This window comes from Aythya fuligula, chromosome Z (genome assembly GCF_009819795.1).
Source record: "Aythya fuligula isolate bAytFul2 chromosome Z, bAytFul2.pri, whole genome shotgun sequence".
Classification (NCBI taxonomy): Eukaryota; Metazoa; Chordata; class Aves; order Anseriformes; family Anatidae; genus Aythya; species Aythya fuligula.
The window spans coordinates 44344994-44370146 of NC_045593.1; the positions used below are offsets into that span (position 1 = coordinate 44344994).

At 35.9% G+C, this 25153-nt stretch overlaps 1 protein-coding gene across 1 annotated transcript in view; it reads right to left on the minus strand.

Annotated features, from left to right (window-relative positions):
- Window positions 1–261: 261 nt before the first annotated feature.
- The window catches only part of AGTPBP1 (ATP/GTP binding protein 1), a 59264-nt gene continuing 34372 nt past the window's right edge, over window positions 262–25153 (minus strand). The window contains exons 20-26 of the mRNA XM_032205377.1: window positions 24750–24903; window positions 23790–23970; window positions 22195–22324; window positions 21713–21844; window positions 19334–19510; window positions 13910–14070; window positions 262–612 (exon numbers count right to left, since the gene is read on the minus strand). Of these exons, the coding sequence (XP_032061268.1) occupies window positions 435–612; window positions 13910–14070; window positions 19334–19510; window positions 21713–21844; window positions 22195–22324; window positions 23790–23970; window positions 24750–24903 (1113 nt within the window). The 3' untranslated portion in view covers window positions 262–434. The remainder of the gene's footprint in view (window positions 613–13909; window positions 14071–19333; window positions 19511–21712; window positions 21845–22194; window positions 22325–23789; window positions 23971–24749; window positions 24904–25153) is intronic.

The following is a 25153-nucleotide window of genomic DNA, read 5'->3' on the forward strand; positions in this document are numbered from 1 at the left end:
CCTCTTCACCTCAGTGTACACACACGCATATACACACACACATAATTTAAAAAAATCTGTACATAAGTTATTTTTCAGAAAGCAACTCAAAGAATTGTACCACACAGAATTAGTTTCTGTACTCTGACACACCACAAATTATAATCCATTTTTTGATGATAGGCTTTAAGGACACAAAACACCATGCAATACTATTTAGTAGAAAATGAACTAAACAGTAAATAAATTTATCTAGTTCGTGCTAAGAGAAAACACTTTTTTTTTAAATAAAACAAATGCTAATTTATGAGAAATCAAAAATATTTATTGTCCTTGAGCTTGAAAAGGAACCAGTTATCTGTGGCTCCTTAAGCTTATCCCCTTAGTAGGTGAGAGTGAGGAGGTGTATGACTATAAAAACCAGGATTCTTCTTATTACTGGCTGCAAGGACGGTTCAGGAAAGGAGTATCCTTGTTGAGTCTGAGTCTGAGAGTCCATCTTCTTGATTAGTGGCCTCGTAATCACCCGCGTTCTCAGCTAATTCGGTGTCTTGATCATCATTACTCTCTGCACTGTAGTCAACTTCTTCAAGGAAGCGAGGCTCATCTTCATCCAAAACATACGTAGTAGGGCTGAAACGAACAAGAGGTTGTTAAAAGCTTTACCTCGAACACAACATTCAGGCCATGCCCCATCCCTATCCCAACATGCAGTAATATACAACGTGACCTCAGGATAGCAGTGGTTTACCCAAAACTGATTTTTTAATTGCACGTGAAACAACTGAGAGTCAAAAACACATTTGTAGGACCCTGAACTAATTGGTCGATCATACATAACTCGTTATCCAAATGTGCCATGACAAATCAACTGTATGTTACAGAATTACACTAATTGCCTGTGCAAACATTATACAATTATAGCATTACCATAAGTTGTTACAGAACTCAAATGCAGAAACAGTATCTGCTATAAAAAAAAATAAAATAAAACATACCACAGTCGGAGAATTTGGGTGGGAAACCTGCGTATTTTACTAAATACTTTTTACTGAAAAGCATTATGAGCAATTATACTGCACATACTGCAGATGACAAATCGAGGCAAGTTTTTCTGGCCTACAACTAAAATTAAGTTGCCATTTGAGTCATAAGATTTATATCTGGTCCTGACATTGTCACGGTCCACAAAATGATCCATGCTTGTAACTAATAGCCTCCAAGAATAAGAGAAGTAATACTTTGAGTGTGAACAAGAGAAAGGTTAATAAGTAACTTTCTGATCATCTCACCTTCCTAAGACAGATGAAAACAAAAGTAAAACCAAATAAATAAACAAAAAATTTTAAAAAGTATGTGTGTTTTCCAGACCAAGTTTTACTACTCTCCCTTGGCACATAAAAAGCTATCTGCTTAAAACCACTCAGTATTGCTAAATATTTCATAAGTTGTTTTATATTCAGATGAAGTCCTAAGAAGGTTTTGTAATGCGTTTTACCTAATAATCAACTTACACAGAACTCAGCCAAAAAAGCATTCTCATAAGAGAAGGCATCAGGTACTTGTATAAATGTTTGCATATTAATTTTGATGAATTTTGTCTTAAGGCACACAGTTTATTGTGGCTGTGGGTTCAAAATTAAAAGGATTAGTCATTCCTTCTTTCTAGTTCTGTTAAGAGCTTAAGTGGATCACTTGAATCTGTAACGCAATCCCTATTCATTGTGAATAAACTTCACACTGTTTTCTTCTACCTATAATACCAATAACATGCTACACTAACATTTTCTGAAGTTGGCAATTAATTCATATTTTGGGAGAACAACAAATAGACGAACTCCTAGTCCCAGTTTAGGAAAAAAAAAAAAAGACGTAAGACCTAAAATAGTAACAAAACAAACTATCAAAAATTCAATTCAGTTGGAGTTTCTGGATTTACATTTAAAACAATCTGTACCATAGTTCAGTGAACAAGCTATTCACACACTGATCAGTGCAAAAGGGAGTACTCCACCAAACTAAATACTTGCAAAGGTTATTTAAATTGTAACTAGGGTAACAACCCACTATGTTGGTTAAAGAACTGGTGCCAGCTCTTTGAACAAAATTATTTCCATTTAGGAGAGAGACCATGTGAGGAAAACAACCAGTATCTTCACTGAGCTGCCTCTTCATTTCACAGGTGGGCAAACCACTGTACTGTAAGTAAAGATACACACTTCATTTGAAGAACCTGCTGTAGCCCCAGGAAATGTATACAGTTTTTTTGGGCTTTCATTTTGTGATGCTTTATGCCCTAGTCAGTTACTGCCTGCCAAGATTTTCCTTTAATGGGAAAAAAAAAAAAAAAAAAGCTGAAATGTTTCCTTTATTTTGATGAGATAGCACCAAATATATCATATTCCAAAAAATGCACAGCATTTTTTTTTTGTAGGTCCTGCTTCTAACCACTTAACACAGGTATTGATTTGCTGGGTTTCACATGCAAGGAATCCACACTGCAATTGCAGGATAGATTGTGTAATTCAATTCACAGGAAATGGACCCATTAAATCTGAATGTAGGCCCTATCTAACTAATAATTCTGAATACTGAAACAAAAAACTACAATGGGTTGTGTCAATGACAAATACTTTATTAGCCATTGACAGTGAGATGTTAATGCATTACAGTAGACACTCAGAAAAATTCACATTAGTGAGGTATTATATAGGCTAATAAAGCTCTCTGAAAATCTTCTACCACTTTTTTTTTTTTAAAGTAAGTTTCATTGTTTGGAAATTAAGCTTTAATATTTAATCCAGTACAAAAATAAATAAGCAAATAAAGCAACCAACAAGCCTATTTAAAAAAGTAGCAAACAACGAAGCTTATTTTAAGGGGAACACACTGAACTGGACAAACTAGCAAACCACAAAGTTTACTATGTAGAGATGCCTTGTCAGTTCATAGAATATGTCCTGCTTTACACTGTGTTGCAAAACAATACATGTCTGTACTGTTATTTGTCTGTACACAGTACATGTCTGTACTGTGTTATTTGTTATGTTTATAAAAATTTATTTCATATAATCATATGTATGCACACTTCTGGCTTTTAGAAATTCAGCCAGTGTGCACAGTCTTAACATTGTTATGTCTGATATACGACAGTTCAGATGTTTGCTCTGGCATGTATACACGCAAAATTCTTGAGGATGCTTTTAGTTGCCACTTCCTGTATAATAAAATCAACATTATAAATTTCATTATTCAAGAAAAGTACCAGTACAATAGATAAACTGATCTCACTCTCAAAACTGCATAGACTTTTAATGTAGAAACTGGCTCCAAAATCTGCCTCATAAGCTTCCTACTGCCCTCCAAAACACAATGTGCCAACACTTCTCAATCATTAATTATTGAAAACAAAAGTTTAAATATATTGAGATGACTTTTCCCATTTTCCCTTTGAGTCTTCGTTCCTCACAAAACGGTATGCCAGAATGTTTTACATCCAAAGGAAAAACCTGTTGCATACCGCTCACATACATTTGCTTTGCCATGGCTTGTCTTCTTCTAATGTATCAGATGCTAACCTTGGATATTTAACTTTCCATCAGTCTTTATTCTACAGGTTAGTGTGAACCTGCAAACTACAGTTACTGCTTCACTGCTTTACCGAGGCTTGGCTACAAGAAATGTAGAAATCCAAACACCTGAAAAAATTTCTTACTGTTTAATCAAATCCTTCGTTTGCCTCCCCGCCGCTCCCCACCCTCAGCATATCTTGTGACAATATACTTCTAGCTGCCATCATGCTGATTCAGTGGGTTTTAATTTCCTAACTTTTCCCTTGGGCTGTTTCTAATTAACTTGCTCAATAATCCCTCTTCCTCTACCCCTATACCTCCTGCATTTGCTTTTAAAAGGAAACCATTATTTTTCTCAAGTTAACAGAGATTGTTTATCATACAGCCACAGTTTGTAGCCTAATGGATGTTACAATCGGTGTATCTTCTGTGAACTTTTGCAAAGATTTTACTTGAATAACATTTTATGGGTAAAAAGAATAATTCCTAAATGTCAAGTAACATACCTGATGTAACTTTTTGGTCCTCATATTTATGAAGAACTTCAATAATATTCCTTTAATATAAAAAAGTGCATTTTCTACATCACCTGCCATCAAATGCACTGAATTTAGGTATGAACACAGCAGCTTACTAAAACATTTATTTTTAACAACAATGCCTATGTTTTTTCTTATTTAAATTAATGCTCCAAACATAAATAAACAAAAATAAACCCATTTGCTAACATGATGTATTTTTTCAAGCTAAAATTTTATTTGTCCCTCAAAGACATACTTGGATTTTTCATTATCCATATGACTCAATTACAGAGAAATTAATCCACAAGCCAGACACAAACACAACCAATTTAAGTCCCATGGAGATAAGCAATTTTCTGAGACTACAGGGGAAGCGCACACATTTAAAAACTTCTGAAGAAAAAAATATAAGAAATGTTCTCTGTTAAGCAGTGTAAAGTTGCTGCTGCCTGGGGATTTTGGAAAGGAAGGAGAGAAAAATCTAAGAACTAACAATTTCTTTCAAAATTGCAATGCCAGGGGAGGGAAAATTTTTAAGGAACAAAAGAGTCAGGATGTACCACAAAGGAATCATTTATCCATTCCTGTTCCTTGATTTCCCTTTAGGGTCCACATTGTTTTATAGGAATCAGCAAAGCTGCAACAGGAGTGCTGTGCCCTTAAGGAGCTCTTCACCTGTGTGCTGTTCCCATATCAGCAAGGATAGTTTGTGAAGAGAATTTCCAATACTAAAGAGAACAATTACATGTCCAACTCCTTTCCCAACCACGAGTAGCTGTGTATCCAAATCCCCTTTAAGTTTTATTTTTCAATATCCCCACTTACAGCATTCCATTATTTCCCTCCACAGTTTAACAAAAAGTAATCTCAACACTTTCTGTGTGGTATCACCCCGAAATACATCTTGTAAAACTCAAAACTGGATTAAATTGGTTGGATTCCACAACTGTTGACTTTAGTACTTTACACCTAATATTTGGATCACATTGCCAAGAATGGAAGAGAAGCGTGAAAAGTGGATCACAGACACAGAATGGGTGAGGTTGGTGGGGACCTCCAGAGCCCACCTGGCCCAACCCCTGCCCAAGCAGGGCCACCCACGACCGCGTCCAGGCAGCTTTTGCAGCTCTCCAAGGAGGAGACTGCGCTGCTGATGTGGGCAGCCTGTGCCTGTGTTACAGCCGGTGCCCAGTGCCTCCTGTCCTGGTGCTGGGCACCACTGAGGAGCCTGGCTAAACCATCCTCTTTGCACCCTCCTCCCTTCAGGTATTTTGTACACATTGATGAGATCCCCCGAGCCTTCTGAACATAGCTCTCAGGAGAGGAGAGCACCTCATAGGAGAGGTGCTCCAGTCTCTTCATTGTCCTTGTGACCCCACATATCTTTTCAAAAAAGATACATCTTTTCAAAGATAATATTAATATTGAAATAATATTAATATTGAAAAGATATGTCTTTTCAATATATCCATGTCTCTCTTACACCATCATTCTGTCTGAGCAAAGCTTATGAGTTATTAAGATGAAGGGAAACAAAATAGCTCAAATTCAGTTCCCTCCTGGCAGCACACAAAGAGACCCTTTGCAAGAGGATCTCTGTCAGATATTCTCTTGCATGTGCCCCTACCACTCTGATATATTTTCTCAAATATGACATGGTAAGTGCAGGAAATGGATTTCACAGATGTGTTTTTTTTCTTCCCCATAGCTCGTATTGGCAGTCTGCTTTTCTACCATTTCCTAGATAGCCAAAAGCATTCCCAAAAGATGCTGTCTGCTTCTCTGCTGTAATTAAATCAAATTAACAAACAAAAATACAACACGTTCTAGAACACACCAATGAGTGTCAAAACAATTAATGAAAGGACTAGAAAAAAAGGTCAAGTTACTGAGCAAGAGATAATTCCAGTAAGTCCTAGCAGTTATGACTGCAGTCATGTGTTTTTGTTTCATTGCATGCAGACCCTATCAAACCTGTCAGCATAACAACTATAATTCTTACTACAAGATCAGTATTACAGTCTAATCTTTTCCATTTGGAAATGGAGGAAAACACTGGCAAACTGGTCTGAAATAATTAAAGAAAAATAAAGTGTTTAATTCATCACTTAAAATGTTAAAGTGCACTGCCAGAGGGGAAATAAATCTTCTGACTGCTTTATTTTTCTTAAGTCAAATATGTGTCAGACATGGTTCAAAATGAACTCATGGAAACTGAGCCTACGTGTAATGAAATATCAGAGGTAAATTTTAAAATATTAGCATTTACTTGGCCATTGTAAATACAACTAGTAAAACCAAGGAGAGCTTGAGAAACCCTCAAAATCATTTGCAAATAAAACTGATGCTTCTGTGTTTACATTTTGACGTTTAAGCTTGGCTGTTTTTCCTTTCAAGCATTAAAATTGTATTGTTTTTTATTTTTACAGTAACACCAGTAACATTCAAAATATAAAAGGAGTAACTACGATCTTTTTCACTGCTTTACTCTAACGAGGACATTAGAGCTGTGAAAAACTATGTACTTTTATACTACTTATTCATATTTTTTTTTACCTGGATTTTCTGTAAATAGTTTTCCTCAGTCATCACTAACAGTAAGTAATGAGCTGTGAATCACGTAAGCACAAAGAAATCATAAGCAGTACTTTTACTATAATAGAATAATAAAAATGGAAGTCTGGGCATATGAAGCAAGGAACTGTGTGTGACTGACTATCTTGTGGTCCACGATTGCTTCTGAAGAGGCATAGAAACTAGCTTTATAAATTTAACTCAGTAGAGACTCAAGTGTAGTTCCAGTGCTCAAGCAAATAAATAAATTAAGCCCAATAAACCAGCTGATAGAGGTTTTTAATATCTTGTCTAGAACAGCTCACAAACACAAAAACTTCATCACTCAGAATACATCAAAGGGCAAATGGCCTACATTTCCCAGATTTGGCATAAAGATTTCAAGATATGTTAATAAAAATCACTTGTCTAATACACCTAGAAATAGAACAACATTACAGGAAAATCTATGTGCCTTGACAAGGGCAGGGACTTCTGACCCAAGGAAAAGTAGCCAGCTCCTTACTGTGGAGGGGAAAAAGAAAACTGTACCAGGCAAAGCTTTCATCAAAACAGCAGTAAGGTGTCCTATAGCACAGAAGCCCTCTGTGCTTCAGGTGTAAGAGTACCTGGCAAAAACACCACAAGATCACTGATGTTCCATTATTGTCAGACTGGTTAAGTGGGAAAAGGAGAGCTCAAGACTTTGCTGAGTCTCATTATGAGGTGTCACTGGGAGCTGGTATGCATTGTACCTATGGCAATTAGGTAGAGCCTTCTAGACAGACCTTTTGGAGCACACACCTGCCCACCCACGATGACAAAAAAAGTTATGATTAATAAATTTACAAGAATAACACCTTGAGGCAATGGCCAGTGTTCTTTTTCACTGTACAACAGAAATGCAAAACTGCCTTGAAAACTACTTCACCAGTTGCTTAAAAAAAAAAAAAAAAGCTTGAAGAGAAGTAAAAGTTATGAAAGACCTGTGGAAAATCTGTTCTGAACCACACTTTTCTTCAGCACTTAAAAATCTAAATGTTCCTTACTCAGGAGAAGGGGCTCCCACTTGTGACAATCCAATTTTATTTTTGAGGAGTTACTATCTGATCACTACCTATCTACCAAGCCCTCAAGCAATCCCTGAGACAAAATTAAAAAAAAAAGATTATTTTGTTACAATTTATTTTAAACTAAATCTAGACCAGAAGAACATGGTATCACAAAAAAGCTGAACTTTAACTACACCCTGTTTCACAAAGTGTTTCAGTTCTAAATATGAGTACCTGCAAGTATATAACTACAGAGACTTCCTCTGTGAGTATCATCACTGATGAACAGTACAGGTTTTTGAACTTTCTGCTGAAATATGTAGTGAGTGCTGCAGAAGATTGGAAACTTGGACTTCATGCTAATCCCCTTAGCAAAGGATGAGAGAAGATGATGTGCAAACATACGTAATAAGGTACTTTTATAGCTAATAGTGGTGGAGGTATTGTGAACAGAATTATATCATCTTCCTTATACAAAAACCATGTATTTACATGGCTTCTATAGCACAAAGCACAGATATCAAAAAAAAAAAAAAAAAAAAAAAAAAAAAGGAGTGAACCCAGCCACCCAGGTAGTAATTTCCTAATACCGTGGGGTTTATTTATCTCAGAAGAGTACCAGAATTATAATTAAAAAAAAGGCATTTTTTCTAGATTTACTAAATGAACGTTTTTGCCAGTTTAGCTGTTACATACTTATATTTTTCAATTGTTTTAATTAGAGATAATTGCTTAGGTAACATTGATTAAGCAAATCTGTTTGATGATGCATCAGCAAATTCAAGAAAATCAGTGGCTGAATATAAGGCTGCTGTAGTTACACGAAGTTTAAGAAAATTCACATTTGAAAGAAACAGTGTGATATTAGGTTGATGTTCTAGTAACACCACAGGCAGCCATGCAATTTAAACTTTTCTCTGAAAAAGATTTCCTGTCAAGTGTCCAATTCCACTCCCATTTTTTAAGTAAAAAGCATTTCTGCTGAATTCAGTCAAGTAAGTCTGTACATGAAAAGTAACTTGATAGTTATAATTGTTAAGAAAGTGTCCATACAAAGCATTTGCAACAGTAATTGTGTCAGCATTTGTAGCTGACACAAAGTCAGCTACAAATAAACAATGTATTTCATTCTTGATGTTATGGTTTCAAGATACATTGTTGGAAACCACACATTTGATTTTTTTCAGCACAGATTCTTACACAGGCATATGCTATTGGTAAATGACCACTCAGAGTAAGGTACTTAATTTCTCAGTTCATGCTACACAGTTTCCTGTTAGTGTTATTAACATGAATCAACATTTAATAGGTTAGAAGAACAAAGCCATCACACACTAGAAAAATCTAAAGTGTTGTTAACGGATTTCTCCAATAAAGCTTAACACTTTTTATGTTAATGTTCTTTACCTGATAGAAGTTTTAACTCTAACATGCACAGAATCTGATCTTTTTTCCACTGCCTTCATTTCTTTCCTGCAGTAGCAGTTGGCTATTGCCATTCACTGTCTGTAGCTGTGTAATACCTAAAGGTCATGACTGGGGAAAATTTTGTTTTTAAAATGATTTCTAAATAAAAACTCACTTTTAAAACGTTCAATGAAGTTATTAAATGATCTCTCCCCAGTATAAAGTTTTGTCTAACAGCACAATTACTTTTGGATTTTCATGACGTGGCCCACTGGAATGGAGCCTGAACCTTTGTGAGTTTTGGATGTTTTGGGTTTTGTTGTTTTTTAAGTTCCTTAGTACCAGTTATCTTTCTTACACAAAAGGATTATAAACAGTTCTGTGTACAGCCTCGTCAACTTTCTTATAAGCATCATGTTATTTTTCAACTCTGCTCACATGTGCCAACCTACACTGCATTTCTACAGTAGCGAGTCTTTTATTAGTGCTTTCAGAAAATCCAGAATAAAGCAGCCCTCATAACCCTTGTTCTCACCAACAAAATATAAATCATGTCAGGGGCAGCTTTTCCCCTGCTCCAGCGCAGTGTTTACATGCAATTAATTTTGGTACACAATAGCTTTGTTTGTTTGTTTGTTTTTAAGAGCTAACTTGATTAAAGCAGTATTTTAGCTGAGAAAGAAGTTTGAACTGTGTATCCATAGCCATATCTTTCTCTTCAGGATTTGCTTTATTTCTTAGCATCAAAACAAGCCACCTTCCTGCTTTCTCTTTTTTTCATCTAACATTGCTCAAGTATTCTATCAAACAGAAAGCAGTAACAACCTTTTACTGACTGGAGGCACTTTCACACCCTGTCATAAACAATGCACTTTAAAAGTACAAGATGGAAGAACTGTAAATCCAAAGGATTATACTTATGCTTGTACATACTCTCAAAGAAAGTTATCAACATATGTGCAGACTAACTTTGGCAAACCTATTGCAGAATTAGGACCATAGCAATCAGCTTTACTGTGAAACTTAGCCTCACTGAAACCGGAAAATCTCAACAAATGATTGTGCTGATTGAATTGCATTTCTGAACTTTCAGAAACGCAATTCAAAGAAAACACTAATTCTGCTCTTACCTTATGGTAACATCTAGCATAAGCATTTAATCCAGACAATAGTTCTCTAATTCTTCAACGCAATCACACCTAACTTGTTCTACTGTTTGAGGATCAATTAAAAGCAGAATGGTGAAAGCATAACCAAATTGTTTTTTCCTATTCTGATGCTTACGTGTTTCGGATGTTTCTTTAGCTCTCTGCCGGAAACTATGGGGACTGACTCATGTATGACATTTCTCATTTCAACAGGTGTTAAGGTCAATCCGCCCTGAATAACGTTAATGAACTGCAAAAACCAGCCCTTTTTTTTTTCTAAAACACAGCCAGTATCTATGTGAACTAACACTCTAACTTTTTATAGAGAGATAAAGTTACATAAAGATTCATCATCTGAGGCACTGGTTTATATAAAGTTATGTGGAAATCTGGGGCTGTTCTCCAATGCCACCCCAATAATTAGTCACTCACAAATACATCTTTGTTCAAAATACCACAATTTGATGCTTAGTATTTCAAAGAGATGCATCTATACTGAAGCTTGGTTCTAATAAAATTGACAATGATACAACACTTCTGGATGAGAAAATATTATATGGTTTCCTTAACATATACTAGGTGCAAATAAAATACAAACTATTCTTGAAAGTTTGCACTCAAGGCTGTAATGTAAGAAAGGCTCCAAGAGATAAAGAGCAACATGTTAGTGTTAGATTTTGAAGTTTAGCATGTTTCTCTAATGCACAAAAGGTACTTTTTATTCTGACTACCTGACTTAGTACTTCAATTACTCCAGCTGCACAAAACACCAGCAAACTTTTTAAATTACACTTTTTAAAATACTTAAATGGAATTTCTCCCATTTCAGTCTGCATCCATTGCCCGCTGTCCTGTCACTGGACACCACTGAAAACAGCCTGGCTCTGTCTTCTTTACAGGCTCCCTTCAAGTATATGGGCACCCTGACAAGATCCACCCAAGCCTTTTCTTCTCCAGGCTGAACAGTCCCAGCTCTTTCAGCCTTTCCTCCTATGGGAGATACTCCAGTCCCTTAATCATCCTAAGGGCTCCTCATTGGCCTCTCTTCCAGTACATCCATCTCTGTCCTGTAAAGGAGGGCCTAGACCTGGATACATATCCGGGCTGTGGGCTTACCAGTGCTGAGCAGAAGAAAAGTATCACCTCACTTGAGCTGCTGGCAACATTCCTCCTCAAGCAGGAGTAAATAATTGAGACTGCCTCAGTGATATCACTGCTGTGTGACTTTGTTTTTTGCCCTGCTCGTCTTGGGAACCTGAACTCCACCACCCCCTGGTCATTGCAGCCAAGGCTGCCTCCCACTTTCACATCCCAGCCAGCACATCCTTGTCTGCAAGTACCAGGTCCAGCAGAGCACCTCTCCTTGTTGTGTCTGACCATTCAGTAAGAAACTTGTCATCAGTGCCCTCCAGGAACCTCCCAAGGTTGCTTACGATCTTCTGTGTTGTTCCTCCAGTAATGTCAGGCATGGCTGAAGCCCCCCATGAGGACCAGGGCCTGCAAATGTGAGGCTACTTCTAGCTGTCAGTGGAAGTCCTCCCCTACTTGCTGCCTGGTCAGGTGGGCTATAGCAGATACCCACTACAATGTCACCCACAGTGGTCTGCTCTTTAATCCTCACCCAATAAACTCTCAGTTGGCTCCTCACCCTTGCACAGGCAGAGCTCCACGCATCCGGGTGTCCTCTCACAAAAAGGACTTGCCCAACTCACCTCCAGATACCTAGCTTTCCTACACAACCTGTACCCCTCAGCTGCAGAACTGCACTTATGGGAGCTATCCCACCACATCTCTGTGATCCCAAAAACATGACAGAATTGCAACCACACACAGACCTTTAATTCACTATTTTTACTCCCTGTGCTGTGTGCATTAGTATGCAGGCACTGCAGAGAAGCACCCCCAGCATGGTAATTTTCCAGAAATGCTCTGTGACTTTTTTTCCCCCCCCATAATTATATAAAACAATGCTTGAAAAAAGAGATTCAAAGTTACTCTTCACTAATCCGTATCTATGCATATTAGACATATTTTAAGCATGGTACTTACTGAAGTTACCCACAGCCTCTTCAGTGTATACCTCTGCATTCAGGCAATTCAGCTATGCCCACCCTTATTCTGGACTGAAGTCTGTCCATACTTTTCTTAAACTCCTATGGAAACCGTGCAGTTTTCCCCGTTGATCTACCTGAAAACTTCATATTGGCTTGCCATACACATATATGTGTGTGTGTGTGTGTGTGTGTGTATAGAAAGAGAGAGAGAGAGAGAGCATAGACTGTAGGTAATATATATATCTTCTCCTTTCAAATTTAAGGCCATTACTTCTGATCCTGTCTTCTCTAGACAGAATAGATTCCTTGAATTTAGCTTTTTACGTTTGAAAACAGCTCTCATATTTCCTCCTCCTCCAGCTCTGAGTTTTCCTTTTCATTTTGATAAAGGCCTTGTGAGGAAAATTATAATCAAAACAATTCATTTTACTTGCTGTAGTAAGACTTCCTGTATACTAAAGTTGGAACTCTATCTGGAATCCTGTCCTAGAAGCTTTGCAGTGTAGAACATTTTCCTTTGCTCCACATTTTAATATCATGGAGTTTATCTGAGGTGCACTATGGAATCTTTTCAAGCCTCAATACTGGAACTGAACATCACCCCTACCTTCCACAGGGTACCACAGATGCTCTCCCATATTTCTGCTAGTTCTGCACAGTCTACAGACAAATTCCTCATTAGTGTAGCTTCAAAAGTCTTAGGCACCTTATTATTTTAGTTCCACAAAAGCAAAAGTAAGTTCTTTTTTTTTTTTTTTACCCCAACTTTCCCCAGCTGGAGATATAGCCAAGGTCACTGTAAAACTATTTTTGGCTTAAAGTATGTTAATGATAACATATTATATAGCACACAAATCTTATTCTTTTCCAAACTCATCTAATACTTTTCTTAAATCTGTAATTCTACATTATTTCATCTCCAACCACATTTTCAGAAAGAGATGTTTACACATTTGAAATAATTTGTTTCCTGTGTATCTCCAATTACCACATACACGTGGATACTAAGTGCATGGAAACATATAACAATACGTGTGGTTTTTCAACCCTATCTAAGGCTTTAACAGTTTGACAACATAATAAGCTAGCTACTGAACAGGTACAATGCACTTTGTGTCACAAACCTTATTTCATTTGTTTTAAATTCTTAAACTACTCTTATGTATCTGTACCGGAGGAAAACATATTTGGAAGAAAAATTTACAGTTCCTACAGTAATTTTCAACTTCTATAGTTCAAGTCTGTCCAAATAAATTTTTCATACTGTGTTCAGTAATAAAATTAAAAAAAAACTGCTGTGAGAAAGAGACAATTGAGACTTAGGGTTCCACTGCATATAATGACTCCCTGATGACCTTAAAATTTATACTAGCAACAACAAATGTTAGCATACAGTCTCATACAGTCTGACTTTATTACTACTTTCTTTAAAAGTTTGAAGAAATTGAATTAACAAGATAGTGTACGAGTAATCTGAGTATATTGAAAAACTAAGTGTCACAACACAACAACATTCTTTCTGAAGACTGAAATAACATTTTTTGAGAGAATCTTCACTTAATTTGAGAAATAAACTTTTTTACCTGGAAAAAAAAAAAAGGAAATATAATAAATGCGTACTACCTTGTCACTTTACAGCTCGACTCAATCAACTCATTTTCAATATCCAGCAGACTAGAAGGTAGGTTGTATTCCAAAGGTGAGGCCATTCTTTTTAAACGCAGTAAGCCAACACAGAACTTGGCTCCCATCTCCTCCAGTTCTCTTGTCCCTATCTGCAATCCCTAATTTAAAAATAAGATTTAAAAAATATAAAATAGGTACATGCAGATAAACCCACACATACTGCACAATTATTATTTACAACACATTTAAGAACTGCAGAGTAAATGCTTAGCACAAGTATCAGGAACAAAACAAAACAGACAATAACAACTTGAGTCTTCTAAGGGGAAACAGACATTTCTGGACACTTCTGCATTTCTTCAGAGCTTCCTATTTAATACGAATAGCACATCAATATTAAAAGAACTTTTACCCATTTACATTGGAAGAGAGAGATTAGATACTATGTCCAAGTTTATAAGTCTAAATTATTTATAAAAGTTGAGACAAAATTTAAAAAAATGAATTTCAAATAAGAGTATCTCAAATACAAGATTTTTCAAACAAAAGTCCCTTCAAAATGAGTAAATTCACACTTAGAACATATCAATGAAGTTGATCATGGTCGAACACATAAACGAGAATTTAAAATAATGTTACTCCTTAACATAAACAAGTATCTCTTCCCCTCCTATGAGTTAGAGGTTACATGTTAATTCTGAAAGCATTTATTCACACATTTATTAAATAAAAAAGACAAACATAAAATTGAAGTATCAAAAGCAACAGTTTTCTAACTTGAATAAGATATTTTCTTCTGTGAAGAGGTAGAATTTGTGTTATTCTTCAAGACCACATGTGACATGTCCCATCAGGTTATAGACTTAGTGAGCAAGTGAGCAATGCTTTATGTAAGGACAGAACCTCTGACCTCAACTCTTTTACAAAAAGAGAACAGTATTACAGAGTCATCCTCAAAAATTACAGAATTGGCCAGTACTGAACCATATATACAATAACATATTCAGCGTCACAACCTAATTCAATATTCCCTCTGCAACTTCTTACTCTCGGGAGAATTTAAGGAAGAGTTTAGTTTGTTTCTTCTAAGCCTCTTAAAGAAATGGGTAGTTAAAAAGAAGCTTTGACAAAACAAGCAGGAAAGCAGACGAACCAGGAAACAGTGGCAAGCTCTCACCCAGGAGGAAAATATATGAAGCAAAAAGAACAGAGAATCCTTTTTTTTTTTTTTTGACCTAAAAGCTAGAGCACAAGCTTTGTATGTTGCCACGCTGATGCTGTACTATAAAATGCAAGGCTCAGAAGAATTGTATTGCTGTTTGCACATACTTCACGTACTTCTGTTTTGACTGTATGCAAACTTAAATGGAAAGCTTGAATTTATTTTTCTTGCAATTTCTCTTTTTATCAGTAGTCTTCATAAACAAGGTGCCTTTTAGTAACAAGAAAGCTAAAGCAATACCTACTATTCTATAAAAGTGTCATCCTCCTGTCAAATGGCACAGAAACCTGTTATCAGTGAACAAGAATTGGATACTAAGTATTACTGTTAATAATAATACTACTTACCTCTTTTATAGTGCTTTTGTGCTGTAGGTTTCAAAGCACTTTATTAATAAAGGAAGAATTATCCTCATTTTATTGATGGAGAAATGGAGGCAGAGAGGGCTGAAGCGATTTGCACAGTGTCTCACAGCATGTCACTGACCCCGCTGGGAACAGAAATCAGTTCTCCTCACTCCCAGTGCAGTACCTTATCCACAGAGGCCAAATTTTTGTTTATGTTTTGTTATCTGTTTGCACATCTGTAACATTCGAAGACCCCAATCATAGCTGGGGCTCCACTACGCTAATCACAGGAAGACACAGTCCCTGCCCCAAAAAGATTAAAATAACATTAAGGACAAGAGGCAACAAGTATGCAGAAGAGGAAGGAGAAGTGTAACAGTAATCTCACTGTTACAAAGATTACTAAGGTGCACAACTGGATGTTCAGAAACTTTTCCGATCATTGTCTACATCTGTTGCTGAAGAAGATACAGTTAGTTGGCAGACTCCTTACAGAGAGTATCAGAGGAGTGGCTGTTTAAGTTGACAAGAGTATAGTATGAAATAAAGTGCAAAGACAATTGTTAGAAAGATAAATAGCGTGTGCATATTCCATGGCTGCTATTTTCAGCACAGCAGAAACAGTACATAACTAAAGAGAAATCTAAATGGATCAAATAGGAGATGGGTAACTTGTGAACCAAGCAGGACTTTGAACATGCTATACTGAAGAGCCTATAGGCTTGAAGTAAAAGCCTAAGCTAAAGTCTAGGTTTGCTTTTATCATTTCTTTGATCAGCAGAGAATGCAGTAACACATACTTGTCAAATATAAAACTTCTTAATCCACTCTTAATGATCTATCAGAAAATTCTCTTACTTTCCACAAAACAAGGGACCCAAAGTCTGCTTCAAGACATTGTAATTGCACTGAAGAACTGAGATGAAGTTCACTTTTGCTGAAGCTTTGATTGTACTCTGCTTCTTGATCTTCCAAATACCTTCAACTATTACTCTAATACCTTCAACTGTGGCCAAATTAAGTTTCTTATATGCTACAAACATTGCTGTTAAGCACAAGTTTAGCCACCTCAAGGTAGCTTAAAAAAAAAAAAAAAAAAAAAAAAAAAAAAAAAAAAAAAAAAGATGCTTGGAATTTTGGCTGTTTGAAATTCTGAATTTTTTTCCTTTTTCCTTTATATTTTACACAGTCATTATCCTATACAGCAGACAGTAATATTTTTTACAGCTGATTGGTGTCTTCCTTACTAAGTACGGCATGTAAATGGCTTCATATTTCTTCTCAGCAATGTACTCTCCTACCCGAAAACAAAGATGTGTGACAGAAGGTGCAACAGGCTGCCACCTTAAGTTGAGACAAATCTTCCTGTAATATGTATTTAAATAGAAAAGTTGTACTAAGATTTGGAGAAAGTAGGGGTTACAAAGATGTGATCATTTTTGTGAATTCGAAGTGTAGAGATGGAATGATCGTGGTAACTTTGTTTGTTGACCAAATCCTTGTTTTAGACTCTTGAAGTCTTCTTTTCTGTGCATTGTAAAATTTCCAAGCAACAAAGCCTTCTCAATTAACTTAAAAATTAAGTCATACTACCAAACTCATTAATCTCCAAGCAGGAAAGGAACAGATTTCCTAGTTAAATTACTGTTCAACTTTTAGGTTTAGTAACAAAATTTTCCTTTTATCTGGAATCTTAACTATCCTTCATAGATTACTGAGCAACTTTTCACCTCATCTTTTTGGTTTTCGTATCTTGAATCACAGATTGCTAAACCATATTTGCAGCACTGATTTTCAATGTGTTACAAAAACAACACACAAGCAGTTCAAGTGAGTTTGCTTCCAGAGATAACTGGCCCAGCGATCCTAATTGCAAACTTCAGTTAAACAGCTTCCTTCCTGTCTGTACGCAGTCTAGCATCATCACTGTCCAAGCAAAATTAAAAATAATAAGAAGTGATGACCAACTTTGGCAGAGAGTCATAATTTCTTTCAAAAAGAACAAAATTTTTTAGTAATCTTCTTTGTGCTTTGACAAAATTCAGTGATGACAGTAAGCCAGGAGAGCAGAAAAGCGCTTCAGACCTTTACACAGCACACAGTCCCTCAGATCTGAACTGTCATGTCTTTTGGGGTGGCAAGCAGTAGAGGAGAGAATTTCAACAGCTTAACTCAGTTTTGTGTTTTGAAATAACATATGAAATATGAAAACAAATTTATATCACAAGTCCATTCATGGAGTTGCTGGCTTCACTTCCTCCATAGAAAAAAGGCCCAGTCTCTTCTCTCTTTGGCAGTCTCCTTGCAGAAATGTTGCTCTTTCCTTTATCTGTCTAGTAACTTTGGCCTTTGAGACAAATTTCATTAATTAACCTGAGCATTATCATAGTGAAGAAACAATGAAGGTTCTTCCTGTATGACAAAGAATGACTAAGACCTCATGAACTGTTTCATTCCAAACAAAATAAGTGACAGAACAGCAATTCAATCTCATCAACTTGTTTATAGCATGTAGGAGAATGCTTTTCCCTTTAGAGTAACTGATTTTTCCACAATTCAGCCATTTCTTCCTCCCTCACTGAAGGGCTTTGCAACTTAAGCATCTCAAAAGTTTGTCCACAAAACATCTCTATTCACCTTTCAATAAGAACTTTCTGTAGGAGCACTGTGAAGGCCATGAATGTTGATGTTTATAAGAATATTCTGGAAGTTTCAAACTAGCTGGATAGGTTATTTTTTAAAACCCCATAATGTCAACATCTGAGGAACAATGAAAATTGTAATGGAATATTCCGACAATAACAGGAATGCTTGTTGTTAATTGACAAAATTAATGCACTCATTCAGTAGTTACAGACCTACTATAATTCCTGCCAAAATATCTTCCTGCTGTCTGAAAAGATAAGCATGGGTAAATATACCTCATTACACCCTTTTTTCTCCTCCTCCTTCTTTGTCCCAGCCTTCTGGTTCTCATTTTGTCAAGCACCTTATCTGTGGCTTCTGGTCACATTTTCTTGAGTATAAAAGAGTTTAGTCTTCTAAACTCCGTTTTGAAGCAGAGGAAGATGTGACTTCTCTGAACGTTCACTTTACAAACTTGCTTCAACTTTTAGCCACAATTAACCCAGTGATGGAAGCTGAAGATCTGATGTTAGGATTTTTACTTTTTTTTCCTTTTCTTCCTACAAAGGTTTTTCCTTATGATGTAAGTTTTCTACTAGTGAGGGGGGTCGGGTTTTGTTTTAAAACATCCATCCCTATTAACGGTTTGAATGACACAACTTGAAAAAAAGCTCTAAGTCTAGAAATGAAACAGCTATGATGAGTTTACCTAAAGATACACACTTAATAGTGTTGTTAAGACAATATGAAAGTGTTTTGCTTCCTAAATTTATTTCTTGATCTACAAAAATTCTGTACTAAATACTTTCTGAAGAACCAGTAACTGCCATGGTGAAGTCTAAAACTGCCACATGTGAAGGATTTTTTTTATTCTAGTATTGGCATTTATTACCACCCAATCTGAATAATCTACTGGAAAGAACAGTTCTCTGAATTTTTTAATTACATGCATTCATTTGTGCTATAAGCAATAATTAACAGTAAGCTTGTTAAAACAGCCCATAAGCATGGCATACAATGATGTGTTTTAAGTGACAGACAAAGACTGTTATGCAACTTGTAATATTGCAAATAATGTCATTTCACCAACTTTACAGTACAGAGATCTTAGAGCAGTTTTAGAAGTCTAAGGTAAGCAAGCAAGCAAGTGGGGTTATAGACCAGGATACCAATGCAAATGGTAGAAATTATAAAGCAAGAGCAGTTTTAACTGATACACTTTCTTACCTTGTATTTACCCTGGTCACATCCACATAACGTGCTTTCCATGGTGTAGCTCCTCTGTACTCCAATCTCTCTCCAGACAACAACTCGTGCTGTTGACTCCTTGGACTTTTCCACTACAAAGCTGCAGCTGCCCATACAGAATGCTGGTGCAGTTTGACTCAGGATCTTAGGGAGTGTCTGCAAGACAATAATCCGAAAGAGACAGTGATTCTTTATTCCATTTACAAAAGGAAGGGAAGAGAAAACATTAAATCACAAACTGTCATCAGACAATCTGTCTGTAGTTTAAATTAATATAAGAGTAATAATTAAAAAGACTTTGCCAGCTGGACTTATTTAAGCCCAGGAGGCTCAAATGACAACAGGTTCGTAACTTCCTACTTGTTTAAATCCTATTTTTCAGACGCAGTTCCTAAAATGAAGTATTAGTTAAGTGTATAGGAATGAGGAATTCTTCAGGTGATCACTATCTCCTTCTAATTCACCCAGATAACTTTGCTTAAATTACGTGTCCTACACAACCCTTATAGTTAAGGAAGCATAATTCAGATATTGAACTGTTCCAACAATCCAACCTGCAGACCTAACAGGCACAATTTTATTAACACATAAAATTCATCCATATTCTGCAAAGCACTAAGCACACAATTAACCTCAAGATTATGAATCAAAGTTCAAGCTGTTCACATTACAGCTATGGAAAATCATAGAATCATCTAGGTTGGAAAAGACCTTCAAGATGGCCTGACCTACCAGGTCCCATCATGTCCTTTGGTGCCAGGTCCACATGCCTCTTAAATGCTCCAGGGATGGTGAACTCTACCACTTCCCTGGACAACCTGTTCCAATCTTTGCTACCCTCTCTGTGAAGAAATTCTTCCTAATATCTAATCTAAACCTCCCTTGGAGCAACTTGAGACCATTTCCATGACAGGATTATCATTCCTCACCTGAGAAAAGAACTGACACGCTGCTTGTTACAACCTTTCACTACCTTTCAGGTAGCTGTAGAGAGAGCCGAGGTCTCCCCTCAGCCTTCTTTTCTCCAAACTATAAAACTCATGTGCTCTCAGTCACTCCTCATATGTCTTGTTTTCTAGATCCTTCACCAGCTTTGTTGTTCTACTCTACATGCACTCCAGCACCTCAACATCTTTCATATAGCAAGGGGCCAAAACCTGCCCTTCTTGTAGGTTAGTCACATTTGCTAATTTCCAGTCAACTGCATCCATCATGGTTAGCTAAGACTGCTGGTAAATTACTGAAGTCTCCATCCAATAAAGGATGCAGATTCTCCTAATCTTCCTTTCAATGTTCATGTATTTATAAAAGCACTTTTTATTGTCTTTTGCTGCACTATACAAATTGAGTTCCAGTTGGACTTTGGCCCTTCCAATTTTCTCCCTGCACAATTAGGCAACAAGCTCTATAGTCCTCATGAGCCGTCCACTCCTTCCAGAGTTCATGAACTCTTTTCCTTGCTGAGTTCCTGAAGAAGCCAGGCTGATCTTTAAAGAAAAAGGTCCTGCCTTCCTGGCCTCCTTTGCCTTTCAGAACCACTCCCAAGACAGGTTTCTAAATAGACCAAATGCTGCCTTCTGGAAATCCAAGGCAGCAGTTCTGCTAACCACCTTCCTTACTTTACCAAAGATCAAAAACCCTATCATCTCATAATTGTCATGCTCAAGACAGCTTCCAACCATCACATCACCCACAAGTCCTTCCAAGTTTGCATCTCCTTAGAAAACACAAGCTGTTTGGATATTTTAGGTTGCACATATTTCTAATTGCCACATGGCGGCAGTGGAGCTACACAGAATAAATTATCACATAATTCTTTGAATTTTATTTTATGAATTTTTAAAAGGTTATATAATACAGTGGATGTTGCTCATGTAAATTAATTGTGTATTAGGGGTAAATGCCTCATAACTACATGTTTTTAAAACAGGAACTTTGCTTTTTTCCATATATATGAGTATTTCTCGGGGTAATTTTGTTATTTTTGCTTATTTTCTTGACCCTATTCTATTATTTCCCATACTCAAATGATTTTTTTTCCATTGACTAATTATAAATGCACAGAAGTATATTTTCCATATATTTGCTTCAAGGTGTTGAACAGAAAAAGCACACAATGCTATTTGAAAAAAAATTAAGCACTCTGCTAACAGTAAATTCTTAAGCTGTATTAGCATACAAATGATGTTTAAAGCTATCAAAATATTTTGACATACACAGATGAACTAAAAGCGATCATTCCAAATAAGTCTGGTTATGCTATGAAGACACTGTGTGCACAGAATAAGACTAGGAAGTTATTTGAAAGGCATATTCCAAATGCATGCCAAGTGAAAAAGGTATTAATGTCAAACTTACCCTATAACCAGGGTCTTCCATTAGGTCACAAGAGGCAGCATTAACATTTGTGTGCCACATTGTCTCTTTGATGCTGCAGCCATACATAAATACATTCTTTTTACGTGAATGGCCATGATAATCGCAGTAAACCTACAATTAACCATATACCACTATAAAGCCAAGGCACATAAATTTTAAAAATCTTCATTTATCCTTCTATTGTATTTATATTTTCACTGTTGAAAGTTCAAAAAAAATATCAAACAAAACTCTCTATATGATAAACTTTTGCATTATGAAGAAAAGGCAGGATTCTTCTATGGAAGGATTTAACCCTCCACCCTAACAATAAAAACAAATTCAGACTTAGAAATCTGCAAAAGCTCATTTCACCAAGTCAAATTTTTAAGTGTGATATGTTGTAAGACTTTATGAAAATGTTTGTTTTATAGAACAGCTAAGTTTAAAAGCTTCAGAATTGTTTATACAGACATACTCACCAGTGGTAAACGTTTAATAGCAGCCAAATATTGCAGTAAGCCTTTAGCATGGTAAATGGTGGGATGCAGATCTGGATTTGGATTTTGCCACTGTCTGTTTAAGTCTTCTCCACTTAAAGAGCAACGGTGGCTATTGCAGAGGAAGAAGGAAAAACACATGATAATATGTTTGTATTATCTGAATACTTTTAAATAAGCTTCCCCCCCAACCTGAAGTTTTAGTTGTTACCACTGCTTCTTTGGAACAGCCTGGTAAGAAATAAACTTCAGTTTTGTAACACTGTGATTAATAGAAATGTATAGAAATATTTGAGCTTTTATTTTTAAGCCATGTTACAGAAAACGTAAAAATAAATCAGAAGTGGCTTCTCATATTAATTTAATTGTTATCTTGCGTATGTGCTGTTGAAACTGAAAGCTTGTGATTTTATTTAAATGCTAGTTCAAAATCAGTAACTTCAAACATATGGTATCTTTACAGTTTTGGTGTGTTGACTTCTGTAACAAATACTAATGTCAACCAGAAATCTAAGATTTCAATGTGAAGTCATCAGGAGACAGCCAGCTATTACGAAAATAAGGAAACAAAAATCATCTCTGTATTCAGCAAACTTTCAGTAAGAACTGTTTAGGTTGCAGAAATTCACATTTGTACAGTCATTTTCAGTACATTTCTTTTTTAATTGTGTCTGATTGGACAGATTTGTTAACTCTCTTAAATTGTGTTAAACCTTCACTTATAGTCTGAATGATTTAATTCCAGGTTTTCAGGTCGTACGTATTTTTATGTATATAAAGAGAGGGTTCTACTCAAATCTATCATTGGTTTGAATGTGTTTTATTGTTGTTTTTTTTTGGAAAAACTTCTAAAATACTACTCATAACTAGGTAAGAAAGAAGTGCAGATTCACCATACTGGAATTTCCATTTTATGAGAACTCCCTATAACCAATATAGACTGCTGAATACTTATTGATTGCAGTGTCAAAGCGTTCTGAAATATTCCTTGGATTTAGTAAGAAAAGTAGTAGTAAATGAAAGTATTGCCATTAAGCTATCATAAATTCAGGATACTCTCTTACTGACCTAATATAGTTCTCCCCTTTAATAACACCTGATGACACAGCCATTTCCATAACATCCTTCTAAAAAACACAGGAAAAAAAAAGGGAGAACTATATAAAAAGCTGTATCAGATATAAGAACTTACTTTTCATGATAAATATGAACTTGTCATACTTTTTCTAGAAGCAGCTGTGGTATCATATACCATTCTATACCTATCCGAGACTGCGAACAGTAGTATTCTCTAGTAGTTCAGAGAGACAATTAAAATGATATCAAATCAACCATAAAAAATGAACATATATTTATAAAGTTTGAATTCCTGAAACAACTGCACCTACCTTGGAAAGCCAAAAAATGGAAAACTAAGGTCTAGAAATTTCCTAAGTAATTTTCTTCATACTAAATACTTCTTTTGTTAAATATGTTTATGTTTTGGGATTAGTTTAGATTTTTTTTTATTTTTTTTAATAACAGATTCAAAGACTTTGTATTAGAGGTCAAGTATCTGTAAGTAAACTTATGCTTACTTTCCATTGATGACACCATCCGGATTGAGCATGGGAATAATTTTGAAAATATAAGATTCTCGTAAACTTTGGGCATTTGGGTTATTGCTCATAAGATATTCCAGTGTTCCCTTCATAACCCAGCTTGCATTAGTCTCTCCAGGATGTACACGAGCAGACAGAAAAATATAAGGACGATTCCCTAAAAAGAAGCATGCACAAAAGTTGCAAAATAAGACTCAAGCTAATTAAGCAGTCTGTTAATTGAAGAGAGGAAAAGACAGCCTCTTTTATTACAAACCACAATAGATTATTTGGGAGTTATTTTTCAGTATATTCACATAAATGGGGAATTCTTGATACAGCTTGCCAGAATATTGTTACAAGGACTGCTAATTACAGAATTCTCACAACTGAGCTTTAAATTCAATCCAAGACACATGAGCATAACCAGCTTGAGCTGGTGATTACGATCTGACAAGTTTGATGCTTTTTTTTTTTTTTTTTTTTTCAATAGACAAAACTTGTAGCAGGGAAGAATAAAATAGAATGCTGTTATGACCAAAGTGCAGTTCAAATCACAGTAGCTTACACATGACTCTATCTTTAGCTCTGGGAAAGATTTATTTTTTTTTGACAAACAAATATGCTGAACTTTTGGAGACAAAAAAGGAACTCAGAACTCAGGTACCCCTTTCCAAGGTGTATTGTCTGCAAAATGCTACATGCAAAAATATCTAGCAACTTACTTAATATTTGAAAGAAAAAAAGTCACTTATAAATATCCTTGACTACCACAAGTATTTTTAAATACAAAACAAATCCTGAATATGAACAACCTTCTCCTCTAATGTGATTCATTAATCTTACTCTATTTACATTGCTACTTTTACAATGCACAGTGGTTAATACTATTTTTTTTTTCATAAAGAGATGTTTTTCCATTCTTTTCAATTGATGAGAAAGAAAAATCATACTTACTAAACTGACAGATATGTTCATAGTAATTTGACTCTGGCATGGCTGTAATAGTGACTAAGGGACAACTGTTGCCAGCCAGGGTCTCACAGAGAACATCTTGTCGAAAATATATCTGTTGAGGGTTGTGCATAGATTCCAACTTCTGAAGATGCATCTTCATCCCCAAAATAATGACAAAAAAAAATACAGATCAAATGTTTTGCAATCGTTTATGACAGCTTATTCCACGTGTCCTGTTTAATCCTTCTTTCTTTTTGTCATTCTAAACAGTATTAAAGCTCCCATGGTACTTTTGACCATTAAATACCACTCTCTGTATTTCTAACAAACTGACTGCTTTTCTTTATATGGCCTGCTGTTACAACTGCTTTGAGGCAAATGAAGGAACAGAGAGTAGATTTCTT